Source organism: Pleurodeles waltl, chromosome 6, assembly GCF_031143425.1.
Source record: "Pleurodeles waltl isolate 20211129_DDA chromosome 6, aPleWal1.hap1.20221129, whole genome shotgun sequence".
NCBI classification, from domain to species: domain Eukaryota; kingdom Metazoa; phylum Chordata; class Amphibia; order Caudata; family Salamandridae; genus Pleurodeles; species Pleurodeles waltl.
In genome coordinates, this window is record NC_090445.1 from 1,171,861,186 (window position 1) to 1,171,875,942 (window position 14,757).

A 14,757-nucleotide genomic window follows, 5' to 3' on the forward strand; every position below is an offset into this window, starting at 1 on the left:
GCAAGTACACTATATACTTGAAATGTTTGTTCAAGAGGCTGTTAAGAGTAGCAGTGCGTCATACATAGTAACCAATATTTTCAAACCATACTGTGGACACACAATATACTTCTCCATTCCAGAACGAGTAAAATTAACTTTCAAAGGCTGATGATGGGTAGGTAGGTCATGTTCCAGTTGTGCTCAGGCTGGCACTACCAACAGAAGAGAAATAAGCATTGGTAAATGCATTTGGTTTCGCCTATGTGATTAATATTGTTTTGTTGTTGTAAGATTTAGCTTGGTGAGTAATTGTGCAACATAAGTTACTGAAACTCCATAAAAGCACAACTGCCATCACTGAAAAAGACATTAAGAATTTGGCTACGTTGGCAAAGCCTTACTCTCTTCTCAAGTGTATTTTATTAAACAACAAAAAAGTATAACATTTTTCATCAAAGCAAGCAATTAAAAGTTATTCTGTCAGCGTTCTAAACGCATCTCGTGCCAGGTAACCTGCCACAGAAGAATTTAAAATTGAGTTGATGCATGGGACCCTAACCTGTGGCCTTCTGGTTACACAGAGATCCCTCCAAGAGATGCTTTGTTCCACTGAGCTATCACACTGATTCTTTACACATGCCCTCCTTGTGCAGCTTCACTTGCACCATTGCGACTTAAGCTTCCCCTGTATGTGTTTAAACCGAGCTCATGTCTTGGCTTCAAGCAAAACGGTGCTGGAGTCCAAGGAATTGGGGGGTGGTATAAGAAGTGAATAAAGCAGGATGGGGGCGCACACCTATCCCTTGGTGAGGCGCTGGCCTTGTCTTTTAAGCTTTATTGCCACCATTTTGAAGACTTGGTTACTGTGGTAGGAGAGTATGACGTGGATAGAACACAATGTTGTGATTGAGTTTTAGTTTCTAACGGACAGGAGGACACCTGTGGATCAATTTCACTTTACAAAAATAACATTGCACAGTACAACAAAAGACAACACCACCGCGAGACACATTACGACATTTTAACTCTCCAGCCCTGCACCTTGACCTCTACGAGTAATCGTGAAAGGACGCTTGTGATCAGGGAGGACAGAGACTTAAGGCTTTTCAGGGACACAATGCTGTTGACCGTTAATTTCACTAATTCATTAGATGACAATGTTCTGTACATGGAAAAAAAATACGCCAGCAATTTTACCTAAACATTACTTGTGTTTTTTTGTCTCTGACTGAGGGATTAAAACCTCTTTTCTCTACCCTGTGCTACAAGACAGCTTTCAGGTTTATTAGTTTGGAGAAGTAATCCAGCACCTAGTATTCCCGCATTATATTGTAATGACTCACGTTGTGCCCTCACAGCATAAAAAATGTTTAGGATTCCTGCCCTTTTTCTTAATGATTGTATCATCTAAATTGGTGATACAATCACTAGCCACATTGTCTTCTGGTAACCATGGCGTATCGGCCAGAGCTGCCGACCTTGGAGCTGGGAAAGCAGGCTGTAATCTTGGCATTGTTCCAGCATCCTCTGATACGAGGTCAGATCGCTCAGTCTCCCCGTGCATACCAACAATGAATGTGCAATGTAAGGGGGGCTCGTGTAAAGCTCTCCAATACCTTAAGGGTCGAGTTCGCGCTATATATAACTGCAAAAAACCTATGCTCTACTTGTGCCATACCAGTGACAGACAAAGCAGCTCTGTGTGAGGTTAGGGATGCAGATTGTGGACGCCTCTGTTATGGAAGCTTGTGTGTGATGGAGGTCTGGGGTTATTAAACTGCGAGCTGGTGGTGAACCGTGTCACTTCTAAAAAGTTAATGTACTTTCTAGTTTCTTTTCAGTGCTGAGAACTTTTCCGAAGAACAGAGTGGTGTGGTAATAATTGTATATTAAAGTGTGATTATTTGCGCTTGTACATTAACGGTTAATCGCAATATTCATCCTTTCTTGTAATAAGCTCTTCGACTTGTACTCATAAGAGTTTAAATGTCCTGAAACAGTGCAGAGAGCAGCCGCCCAACATCAAGATGAAGGGGACTCGCAAACATTAGGAGGCAATCAACTCCTGAGTAAAACTGTGCGCAACAGAATGACTACAGGCAAGAGGAAAAAAAAATTGAGGTGTTTAAGATGGCGGACAGCACTCCAGTGCTAAAAGAATATAAGCCTGCAATCTTTAGTAAAGCAAGCACCCTGTACGAATGTGGCTAATAATCATTGGAAGAGAATGTAATAGAAGTTCAGTGAGGAAGTAAATTACACACACAGCTTATGGGACGCAGAGTTCAAAAACCTGTTCCTCGGAGACTCCTGTCAGTTGTCCTCCATAATTACCACGTATGTTTACAGTGATGGCAGAATGAATGTGAATATATTAGCTTCTGAAGTTGTGGTACAAATCCTAAACAGGATTAGCCAGTTTCTAAGAGCTGCATCATCGATAGGTAATTGAACAGGGAAAATGGGACATAAACAATTTACCCCAGAGTACGTAGTGGGGGGGGGGGGGGGGGGGGGGGGGGGGGGGGGAGAGAGAAGGAAGGGAGGGGGTGGAGTGGCGAGTTCTGAAACCAAAGCGGATAAACACAGTACTTGGGTCTCCGGATGCTGATAACAGCAAACACACGAGGAACATGCATCAGTAATTGGAAGAAAATAGTATAACAGCCAATAGAAACAAGAGAAAAGTAAGTGGCAAGCAGATTTCACAAGCACAGCGCAAGCTGAAAATACGTGTTGGTTCACTGAAGGACCGCTGCCAGATATTAGTGCCACATTTGTCAGCAAGCAGGAAACACACAAGAGACATTATAATCAATGCAGTGCACCAAATAACAGCTTATTGTGGAGACCCTGCCCATGTGTCCAATTATTTTCTGTTTACAGGTGTGTGGGATGTAAAAACAAATGCTACTGAGGTATAAGAGTATAGGCCGTGAAATACAGATTTGTTGCTGGAGTGGCTGATGAGTATGCCTAGCTCAGATTGATGCCTACATCCCCAATTCACAAAGCAGGGGTTTATTGTTTCATGACCAAAATTAGTGATTAGGATTCCGGAGGAATTAACTTAATCTTGGATCGATTCGGACTCATTTTGTGACAAAAGTGTTTGTTTGCCAATTAGATTGCAGGCCCTATGTTCCTGAATTGATTTTAATAATTTGCTGCACTTTTGGTTAAACGTACTGGGGGATAGTTCCTCAAATAGCAAGCAAACAATGTAAGTAGAGAATTTGTGTAATGCCTTCATCTTGGAGTTGAGTGGGAAGATGTGTAACGAATGCTGCATCATGAGCGTGGAATCGATGTGTCAATGTTTCACTGTTGTCCATTGTTGCTGAAAGTTTTTAAATGTGTGTCATAATGTAAGGACTAATGTCAATCTACTGCAATACTTCTTCCATGATAAGACCTCTCTTTAAAACTCACTGATGAATGCCCTTCAGTGTCCTTTATAGAACAGAATGACATCACCCTTTTAAGAAACAATGACTTAATTATGGTAATTTTCAGAGACCTCACTGTAATAAACATCACTGTTTGAAAAGGTAAACCATGTGGGCTTTAAAATTTAAACGACACCTTTCACGTATGGCACTTTTACCCTGTGAACCCATAAAAATGGGTAAAGTGAGTTGAAGGATGCGCACAGTTAAATAATCCTTTAAGATAAGTTAAGCGACATATCTCCTTTGTAGAAGAACTGGTTGTCGCCCTGAATTATACCACTTTCAAAGAAAAGAGGTTATAATAACTGAGTGAATGACACACAAAAAAGGCAAGTACATCAGAGGAACTGCAGTCCAGTGTAGAAAAAACACAAATAAAAACTATTCAGATCTTTATGTTGCCTGTGCTTCACTCATTAAATACTTTTGACTTTTAGACTGAAGACCTTAAGGTAAAAGATGACATCTTCTTACAAGAAAACATAGTACTGTGCTTTTATTGTTCTTGTACAGTAACATAATAACGTGTCATCTGATGTCATGTGTCACACTCGTAAAACACTTTATTGTACATTTAAAATAAGTCTGATAAGTTGAGAGCAAAACACCGAACTGTTAATGATGTCCTCACCAACAGGCATACCTGCCTAATTTCTGCTATTTGTGCGACAAATGGTTTGATTAAGCCTGGACTACTACTGTTCTGGTTTCGTGCCAACAGGAGTAGTTCTTTCACATAATATTTAAAATGTATAATCTCCCCCTCTTTTTTACACCCTTGTAAACACTTCAAAGAACCAAGACGGCAAAAACAAAATTAGACCCCCCTTTACCAGAAAAGTATACATATGTTTATATAATATTTATACTCTGAAGAATAAGCTACCTATTTTTCTTTTTTACACGATAGCATTCGAGTGCATGCATCAGTCACTACGCATGATAACGTCACATCTTATGTCACCCAAATAAGATGTGAAAACAAATGGAGTGCTGGGGTTGGCAGGAGCTAGTGAGGGGATCGGGTATATTTGAAGGTTACGGGTTCTTTTCAGTAGATGAAGATTTTTTAAACGACCCAGCCTCATTCTCCAGTAGAACAGCTGTGGATCATAGTCCACCCCAACCCAAACATGCGTTAGTGCATCCTATAGTCTTAATGCTCCATATCTGCAAAGTCCTGACATTTTGCCACTCTTTGCACCCAAGTCTGGCTGACAGCAGCGTTCGAGCGCTCCTTTGGTTTATTTAGCTACTGTTTGGGCATTGCAAAGTCCCACGCAGTCTCCTGGGCGCACTTCCACATGGCTCTCATGAGACGAGTAAATCCCATGTCCTTTGGTTTCTCCAGTCCTCTCATCAGCCTCTGCTTCATGATCGCAATAAATTCCTTGTTGCTTAATTCACCATTTCCTGAAAAAAATGTAAAAAGGAAAAATCAAACCACAATCACCAAGTGAGCCAAAACCAGCTTCTATCAGAGACCTCTTCTGCTTTCAAACTAAACCACAACTGCTCATTGGAAAATTCAGCTCTAAGCAAAAAGATAGTCCAGTATATGATGTGGTGGCAGTTCTCAGAAAAGTGGACAGTTCTGCTGGCGTTCCACACTTTTAATTAACAGTAACTGAAGTGGAACGAAATACAAGACACAAGTAGTATTCACACTCCGCCTGTTAGGAAAATAATATATAAGTAACAGTGCACATGGTTAGTTAGACTACGAGTTTCTTACCTCCATGAAGTGGTTTTGAGTAACAGTGATGTAATTATACATATTAAGGCAGACTTTGTATCAAATCATTTTTTTTATTAGATGTGCACTACAGACAAATATACTGCCTTTCTTCCCTTGGGATCCGTTTGGGATACTGTAGGCATGCACACATTTTTTAAACATATGTTTAATGGAATTCTAGTGAAGCATTTGAAACATTAGCAATTCAACTTTCTGGTCTTCAGGCACTGGCAACAGAAAGATCTGTACATTGTCCAAGAACATATAATCATTTATAAATGACATAAGAGCGTTATCAGGCTGCCCTGCAAGTCAGGAGTACTTATGTAAGATTGCGGTTCAGGCATGTCTCCTCCCTTCTTATAGTCACAACTCCCTTTAAATGTGGTCTAAAGTTCAGACCCCACATTACAACAGCAGTGACTGCCGATTCACACCTGGTCTCTTGGATGTCAGAACTAGTTCTCTATTGTCAGAGAGAAAACAAGCATTTGCAATTCAATAATATCGCATTTGCGAGAGTTAGAGCTATTGGCTTTTTAAATTACGATATCTTATTTATGCGTTTTGATTTGGAGTATAGGGAATGTATGTGGTGTGGGGTGGAAATTTGTGGTTTGTATTTTAATAGTTACTTGTGGAATTGTGCAGTGTGGAATCGTGTGGTACAAAGTGTAGTTGTGTAGTGGAATTATGTGTCATGGTGAACATAACTGGGTGAGAGCTGCATAGAAAGGATACAAAGGAAGAGCGCGGATAGGTAGTTTATTTAGGAACTTGTGCAAGCTCCCCTCACAGGGAAGGTACAATGCAAGCTCCCCTCACAGGGAAGGTACAATGCAAGCTCCCCTCACAGGGAAGGTACAATGCAAGCTCCCCTCACAGGGAAGGTACAATGCAAGCTCCCCTCACAGGGAAGGTACAATGCAAGCTCCCCTCACAGGGAAGGTACATTGCAAGCTTCCCTCACAGGGAAGGTACAATTCAACCATCCCTTACATAGAAGGTACAATGGAAGCTTCTCTCACACAGAAGGTACAATACAAGCCTCCCTCTCAAAGAAGGTACAATACAAGCTTCCCCCTCAAAGAAGGTACAATGCAAACTTCCCTCACAGAGAAGGTACAATGCAAACGTTTAGCACACTAAAGGTACAATGCAAGCTTCCCTCACTAAGAAGGTGCAATGCAAGCTTCCCTCTCAAAGAAGGTGCAATGCAAGCTTCCCTCTCAAAGAAGGTGCAATGCAAGCTTCCTTCTCAAAGAAGGTGCAATGCAAGCTTCCCTCTCAAAGAAGGTGCAATGCAAGCTTCCCTCTCAAAGAAGGTGCAAAGCAAGCTTCCCTCTCAAAGAAGGTGCAAAGCAAGCTTCCCTCTCAAAGAAGGTACAATGAAAGCTTCCATCTCAAAGAAGGTACAATGAAAGCTTCCCTCACACAAAACGTACAATGCAAGCAGAGGCGGCCGGTAATTCTAGGAATGGGGCGGGTGGAACGCACATATACACTCACACTCATTCATTCATTCATTCACACATGCACATGAACATGCACATCCATTCACAACACTCATTGTCAAACATTCAAACATACACGCACACCCCATTCATTTAAAAACACACACACACAAACACACACCCCTTCAGCTCAGCCTCTAAGGTCCCAGGAGGTTTGGGACTGCTGCCTTTCCTCATTGGCCCACCTTAGGTCAGCCAATGAGGGAAGGTAGCAGTCCCAACTTCGTCACAGAGTGGGATCTGTCAGTGAGAAAGGATAGTGTCTATCTTACTCTACTCTCAATGTAGTATCTAATGTTCGTAAACCCTCTAATCTAGAGATCAAGTACATGTATGGCAGAGTTGGCAATCTCTACGCTGCCTTAACTGGGAAGATCAACATGTTTCTCGCTAAAATAAGTCTATAAAGATCTTAGTGCAATTCGTCAGGATAGACATGATCCTTACTTCCCCTTCTGTTTTTAATCTGGATAGAGGCCCATGTTTTCAATAAAATACTTTACTACATGGTACTTCTAGTCAATTTAAACAGTCCATCTCAGCAATCCCACACTAATGCATTCACCTAGGGCAATTCTCTTCAAAAGATCTCCGGTTCAGAGCCCCCAGGAGGGCCCCGTCAGATATTGCAGCGCCGGTCTGACGAGGAGCAAAGCCTGATGAGGAAGCATGTCACCAATAGGTGAGTGAGGGCTCTTGTTCCTGATATATGTTATTCATAGGGATCGTTGGAGATCATACGTGGATTAGAGGGTGATCTATATTGATTCATTTCTTTTGGAACTGTGCAGCCTTTTTTCTGAGATTTATATGGGAGTGACATGCACAGGACCACCATATGTTGTTTTTAAATCTCCCACTTAAGAAGCCCTTCTTTTGAGTGACTTTCTTGCAGACTGACATTACTCAATTTGCCAAAGCAGCCTAGGAGACCAATTCTCAAAGAATTTTAGCGTTCCAACTCAGCCATGGATTAAAACATTTTGTTTTCTTTCTACATTGCAAATTTCCACTGTAGAAATGTGCCAAGCAAATGACAACATTAAGATCTTCCACTTGCACATGAAAAATTTCTCTGAGAAAATTCTGCAAGTGTTTTGTTGCTGTTGGAAACTATTGCAGTGAGCTTGCTATTGAAAAGTCAGTTTGCAGACCAGCCATGGGAGGGACAGCCTTACACTAGATTCCTTCTCAACTCACAAAGTCAGATTTTATGCAGCTTTAAAATAGGATTTGATATGGGGCATCCTGAATGCACCATATGGTGAAAATCTACTTAGCCATGGAAGTAGAGTCCATCCTTTTGATATCTGCATATGACCTCTAGACAATGAAGGACGAATGTGCAGTCCCAAACGAGACTTCACTTTGACAGATAATCCTAAACTGTGGGAACAGAGCATTCATTTACAATTGTTTCAAATATCCTAAAGATTCAGCGAGTTAAACTGTATTTTCCAGTGGGTTCAGAACACGCCGCTCCAAGTGAGAAACCTGGGTTGAAACTCCCCTGATCCAACCACATTTGTCCACCAGCACCATTGTGTACTGGGAAATAAAACAGAGAGCTTCAACTCCTCAAAGAGCCACATCAGAATCTGCAGGTCTTGACCTACAGGCTTACAAAATTGCCCAACTTGTCATAAGTCCATTGTATGGAGGATTGGTGAGGAAGGGGACTGCCCCAGCCCTTCTGACAGTACAAGGAAAGGGAGGTTTTGGTTCAAATGACAAAAACCCTGTGGCTAAGGTGTGGGTGGAATCACCAAATGGCCCTCCAGAACCTGCAGAAATTAAAGTCAAGGGCCCTAATAATGTTCTGCTGATCTTAAAGCAAGGAAAGGAAAAGGGGAGCACATTTCAGCTGGCAAATGTTATTTGCAAGAAAGATCATACTTGTTTCTTTTGCAGACCATACTACAACTTGCCTCTGACCATGAGTGTGCAGTGTGGTCTCCCTTCAGGCGTGTGTGGTCAGGTGAGACAGCACCCCCAACATGAACCTGATTGATCAATCATGTTGCGCAACACTGCTGCTGCTTTTGAAGGGCAATACCTATGGATCCATATGGTACAAATCATGCTCCACAGATCAAAGTTCTACAAGGGAACAATGCAGAGTATCATGGATGTCCTAGCAACCTGTTTGACTGCAATTGTAATGGAATAAACAACATGGCTTGTTATCACCTGGTGACTGCTGCCAGTCACATTAAGCATGTTGAATAGTCAGCCAACTGGCAACTTTTTGTATGGGAACCTCACTTTTGCTTACATTCCTGCAAACATTACAGGTGGACCATGCATCTTTACATGATTAGGACTCATGAGTTTCCATCTAACTCGATACCAACTCATCCTAGAGACACTATTCAAACAGTTATTATCCCAATCACAATATATAAGTTTCAGTATTTTTATTGTAGGTGTGCCTGGTTTAACTGTTTATAATATCAATAAGTTAATCCCATTTCCATTGCTTTATAGTGATTGCTCTGGTCATTTAATTATGTTGCTGTGTACAATGCATACCTCATTTGTTTGTAATGTTTTAAAGAAAAAAAGTTGATTTTAGGACTATAGGGTATATGAGTCATTGGTCAAAAGGGTGGAGTGTTTTGATATTTATATTTTGACCACTGACTCCATGTTGCACTTAGCCTAGCAGCACACCGTCATATTAATGACCACCAGCTTCATTTTGCCTATTGACTTTATTTTAGCATTAGCCAAAGCCATTTTAGAAGCTGCAGGTAGTTTCCCACATTGTACAATGTGCACATGTTTTTATTTTTCATGTTCATTCTCACCAAGGGCTTAGGCTGATAAGAATGTACTAAGACGGCAGGGAACGGTCTTGTTTTGAATTGGCACCTTGGGATTGCGGCCAAGTCCGACGTGTTATTTTCAATGCTAGCCTAAAGCAATCAGCATTTTTTGAATAGATAAACTTCTGCAGTGAGAGTGAGGTTCTGGAATTTTCCTCTAGTTCTTTCAAAGTATAAGAGGCCGAGACCAGATGGACCAGGGATTGAGAGTATTTTTATATCTCAGGCATACCCAGGACGCTGGGGTTTGTCATCCTTCCAGTGAGGATAATTGATCTCTCTCTCTCCTCTATCGACTCTGGGATTGGATGCTGAATAGGAGGGAGATGAAGCAGTTGTGCCCTTGCCTCATGGTGATGCATATTTTTGAATTCATTATTTGCTTTGCATTATAATATAGAAACATATTTGCTATGTATATTGCAGTGGAGAATCATTTGTACATGTTTTCATTTCATTGCTGTGACCATTTTCAAAATGTGTGCTTTCAGCATGGTAATCTCCTTTTACCTTGCGAAGGGAAATAATAAATGTCTTCTTTGGACTAAGAAGCGCATTCCAGAGATTTTTGTCAGTGCATGAGTGTTTCAGCTCAGTCATTAGTGAAGCAAAACACTATGTAGTTTTTATAGTCATGACAGCACAGGTGTTTTAGGAGTGCATTGTATTGTTCCTGAACATCCGGAAGGAGAGTTCTGCCGTTCCCATCCGGGCCTAAGGCGTTATCAAGCCTATGCAATCTCATCTAGCACCCTCAGTTTCCCATTTAACAACTTCCTAAGGCCATGCTAATTGGCACAAACAATGTCCAGAGACTACCACTTTGAAGGCCTCCCACTCCACCATACCAGAGGAGGTAGTGCTCTCATTAATGTCAAAGTATTGGGTTACCACCTCTCTCAGAGTCTCTGAAGCAAGCATACTCCAGGGACTGTGGGTTTAGGTACCAGGTGGGAATCTCCGGATCTTAACCACTGGCCAGAATGCTAACAGCAAGGGTTTAAGGTCAGACAGAGTACACCCCAGATATTCTGAATGAGTCACATACTTGCTAAGTTTATTTGAACACACATTTGTCCAGGCGGGAGAGGAGGTGGTAAATGTGAGAACAATATGGATAATCCAGTGTCATTCTGTATTGGGTTCTTCATGGGTCGGAAAGTTCCCATCTAGCCAATAAGCCCTTAAAACAATTAGCTATCTTTTGTGCTTGTGCTAACGCACCAGGTAACTGAGGCGTGGAACCATCCATGACAACATCGGCCACGCAGTTAAAATACCCTCCTGCCAAAAGATCATCCTTAATAAATGATGCCAAAGGAGCAAAGAGTGAGCGGAAGAAAGCCACCTGCTCTTGTTTCAGGGCGTGGAGACTTCTTAAGGTGGTGTCCCTTCCCAACAACATGCCTATGATGAATACGAAGCAGTCCTCCTGATCAATGACAGAGTGGACGAGCTCGAAGGGTGTCCCTGCTCTTATGGAAATTAATGCCCCTCAGGCATAAGAGAAATGTGAGGTGGCGTACAAATGGCCTCGCCACCTATGTTTCAAGTGTTCCACCTCATTCCAAGTAAGGTGGGTTTCTTGCAACATAGCCACTTGTAACCCCGCCTTTTCAAATATCTATGAATGTTGTGGACCATGTAGGCGGAGCCCATCCCTCGGATATTCCAAGTCAGGAAAGTTAAGGTGTGATGTGTGTCTTGCATTCACACGGGTGAAACGTGTCGCCTCCTCTAGTCCTCCCAGAGACTCCCTTCATCCTATCTCCTCCCTTTCAACATAGACCGCAAGACAGACCCAAAGAAAAGGAAACAACCTCAACTGTGAACTCCCCATCTCAACAGCAGCCCAGCAACAGCTTGCGGCCCAAACTTGTGAGTATGAACTGTTAGGCATGCCAACTCTTGGCTTGGTTTCCCCAGTCTTTTTGCTTTTAATGCCTGTTTTTGATCCTGCACTGAATTTCGTTTTTGCTGACTTTAGGACTCAGGGAACTTTACCACTGCTGACCAGTGCTAAAGTGCAAGTGCTCTCTGTCAAAACCGTATTGGTGATTGGCATACTTGATTTACCAGTCAGCCTCTATTATAGTGCACCATGTGTGCCCAGGGCCTGTAAATCAAATGCTACTAGTGGGCCTGGAGCACTGATTGCCACCCACATGAGTAGCCCTGCAAACATCTCAGGGCTGCCATTGGTGTGTTGGTTTGTGCAGTTTTGCACTGATGTTTCAACCTGGCAAAAGCACCCACTTGCCAGACCCAAACCTTCCCTTTGGCTACATGTCTAAGTACCCCCTAAAATAGGCCCAAGACAGCCACATGGGCAGGGTGCAGTGTATTTAAAAAGTAGGACGTGTACTGTTGTGGTTACATGACAGATACTGAAATACTGCCTAATTTATTTTTCACTGTTGCAAGGACTATCTCTCCGATAGGTTCTCATAGGGATAGCCTTGAAAGATCTTTGAAGTTTAATTTCCCTTTGGGAGCAGATATGGAATTTGGGGTCTCTGAGCTCACAATTTAAAAATACATCTTTTGATGAAGTTGTTTTTTGAATTTTAAGTTTGAAAATGCCACTTTTAGAAAGTGGGCATTTTCTTGTTTACCCATCCTGTGCCTCTGCCTGTCTGTGGAATACATGTCTGGGTCAGGATGACAATTGGGCTGTTTGTGAATTCACTCTAGTCAGTCACACAAAGGGACTGAGGTGTGCCCTGCATCTCCTGATGGGTCCTCCTGAACTAGAGTGGTGGGAGGAGATGAGACTTGCACCTGAATAGGGCTGTACCTGTCCTTACACAAAGCAGTCTCCAACCCCCATGAAGTGTGTCTGGGGCCAGGGCAAGAATGGGAGGGCCTTGTGCTCTACAATTCTCTTTGAAGTTGGCAGTAAGAAAAGCTGGATGCTGTAGGAGGGACAGCCACTCTGCCTGTTGCTTTGTTGTGCTGGACTGCTGCTTGCTGCTTCTGTCCTGGGAGTGAAAGGCCTGGACTTTGCTTACTACATCCTTTCCAAGGGCTTGAGTTAAGGTTGCCTACTGTTAAGAAGTCTTAGTGACATCAAAGACAATCTGCCAGCACCTGGGCTCTTTCGCTGAAAGCCCTGTCCTGCAAGTGGAGCCAAATCAGATCTGGGCCCTTGAAGGAGGTTTTTGGTGCTACAAAAAGAAAATCCATGCATTGACTCAGCGTCTTTCCAAACTGATGCATCACTTAGGATTTGATGCATCGCCGCTGCCCACACTGGAGAATGGTCCCCGCTTGACGCAACAACCACAGTTTTTAATGCTGGCCCCAGTTTTCTGTCGCAAGGAGGAGGCTCTCTTCACTTGGACGGCTGTTGTAAAGCTAGGTTAAATAGATACTTTGCTATTGTCCACTGTTAAAGGGTCTACAGTCCACCCTTTATGGAGTATTGTGTCCCTGTCCCAAAAATGAAGCAGTCTGGCCACCAATGGGCAAGGCGGCAGCCAGGGGCAGGATGGCAGGCCAGCACTCTATGAGCCCACTCCAGAGGGAAGAAGGCCATCAGCTGGTTTGGAGCGACTTCCGATAGGAGCTAGTATTCGTGGTAGGATACCATATCCTCTCCTTTCACTCCCTCGGGGAGACAAACCACTCAGATATTATGTCGGTTACGCCCCTCTACGCCCTCCACCCGGTGTTCCAGGACCTACACTTTGTTTGAGAGGTCAGACACTCGGCAGGCCAGTGCCTTGAGCTCAGATTGCATTTTAGTCACAGTTGTCTCTAGGACTTTGACGCAGATGGCCAGCTTGTGGTGTTCCACCTGCAGCAGTCCCAGGCCCACTGATACCACACTGACGTCCTGTTGGAGAGGCTCCTTCGTGTCAGCAAAAGGGGCAAGTATTTTATCCATGTGGAGGTGTATTGAGGCTGGTGGGGGAAATCTGTCTCTTTAGTCGCTACAGTCAGAGGATAAGAAAGGTCATCTGCAGTCTGCTGGATGCCAGTAGTTCTGGTCCTGGGTTTTCCCATGAATGCAATATGTCCCAAGCTGTGTGAGAAACATCCACTTAGTTCAGGACATGGTGGGAAAACACTGTTTTGTATCTGCGAGAAAGGCTGCAGGGGTCTCGTCACTAGTCTTGCGAATAGTCAATCACCTTTCATGTAGTTTATACTCGCACATGGGATAATAGGAGTCTCTGTACAGAGCGCTGTAGAGTGCTCAGAAAGGCTGGCCAAGCCAAAGGGCTTTGTTGGTCCAGCTGCCCGAGGGGGTGTCAGCGGTGTAAAAAGCTCCCAAAGGGTCTGTGCCGTGAACAGGGACCATGGAGTGCACAACCTCTGAACAGTGCTCTCACTGCTTCGCCTGCTGCTGCAGAGGAGGGACCAGCCGCGCCCAAAGCCGAACAAAAAGCCTTAAGTGGAGGTGTTCAGAGGTGGAGCAGACTCTTGTTAACCACTGCCATCCAAAGGCCAGCAGGGAACCTCCATACTCTGCAGGCCCAGTTGTGTGTTACCATCGGCACAGGGGCGAGTAAGACTGTGAACCTCCCTCCACAGCAGCAGGAGCCATAAACAAGTCAGTGCCTCCTGATGAAGAGTGAAAGGGCCTGCCCTGCACTCACCGCAGCAGCAGGATGTGAGTAATAGAAAAAGCCGGGCAGGGTTCGTCTGTTGTCGGGGGGGGGGGGGGGGGGGGGGGGGGGTCGGAAAGTGCACTGTTCTCAGGGCTAGTTACAGTAGGCGCTGGAGGCCACAAACCGAGTGAGACCACCAGGGGCAGTCGAGAGCTGTTATAACATAGGTTGTCCCCGGGCTTATAGTTGTGCCCCGGGTGGAAGTCCCGCCCCGTCTCTGCAAGGCACTAGGGCATGTGTCTCCCACTAATCTGGGTACCACAGTCCCAGTCGGCACAAGGCTCCTTCGAGCCGTTGGCTGCGCTCCTTGGTTGCTTTTTGAGCCTCTCACCTTTTCTGGGTGCTGCCGCACAGCGGTTTCTCACCTCTGTATTGCAGCCAGCCCCAAAAGCCACTTTAAAAGTACCTCAGGGCACGCACCTGTTGTTGCAGCAAGGTGGTGCGCATGGTTTCAAACCAGTGGGCAAGGGTGGCACAGTAGGCTGCCCTGGCCCAGCCGGCGTCCCGGCCTCCAGGCAGGAGGGGGCAGCTCTTCTCCTCGAAGCTCTGTCACCTCATTGCAGCTCCCCTCATGCCCAACAAGGGTTGGCAATCACAGCAGCGGCAGGGATCTGCAGGTCCCACGGT

General features: G+C 44.1%; 1 protein-coding gene across 2 annotated transcripts in view; it reads right to left on the bottom strand.

Annotated features, from left to right (window-relative positions):
• Nucleotides 1–3,915: 3,915 nt before the first annotated feature.
• MICU1 (mitochondrial calcium uptake 1) overlaps nt 3,916–14,757 on the bottom strand; it is a 542,154-nt gene continuing 531,312 nt past the window's right edge. For both annotated transcript variants that reach the window (XM_069240390.1, XM_069240391.1), the window contains exon 12: nt 3,916–4,847. In XM_069240390.1, coding sequence (XP_069096491.1) covers nt 4,687–4,847 — 161 coding nt within the window. In that variant the 3' untranslated portion in view covers nt 3,916–4,686. The remainder of the gene's footprint in view (nt 4,848–14,757) is intronic.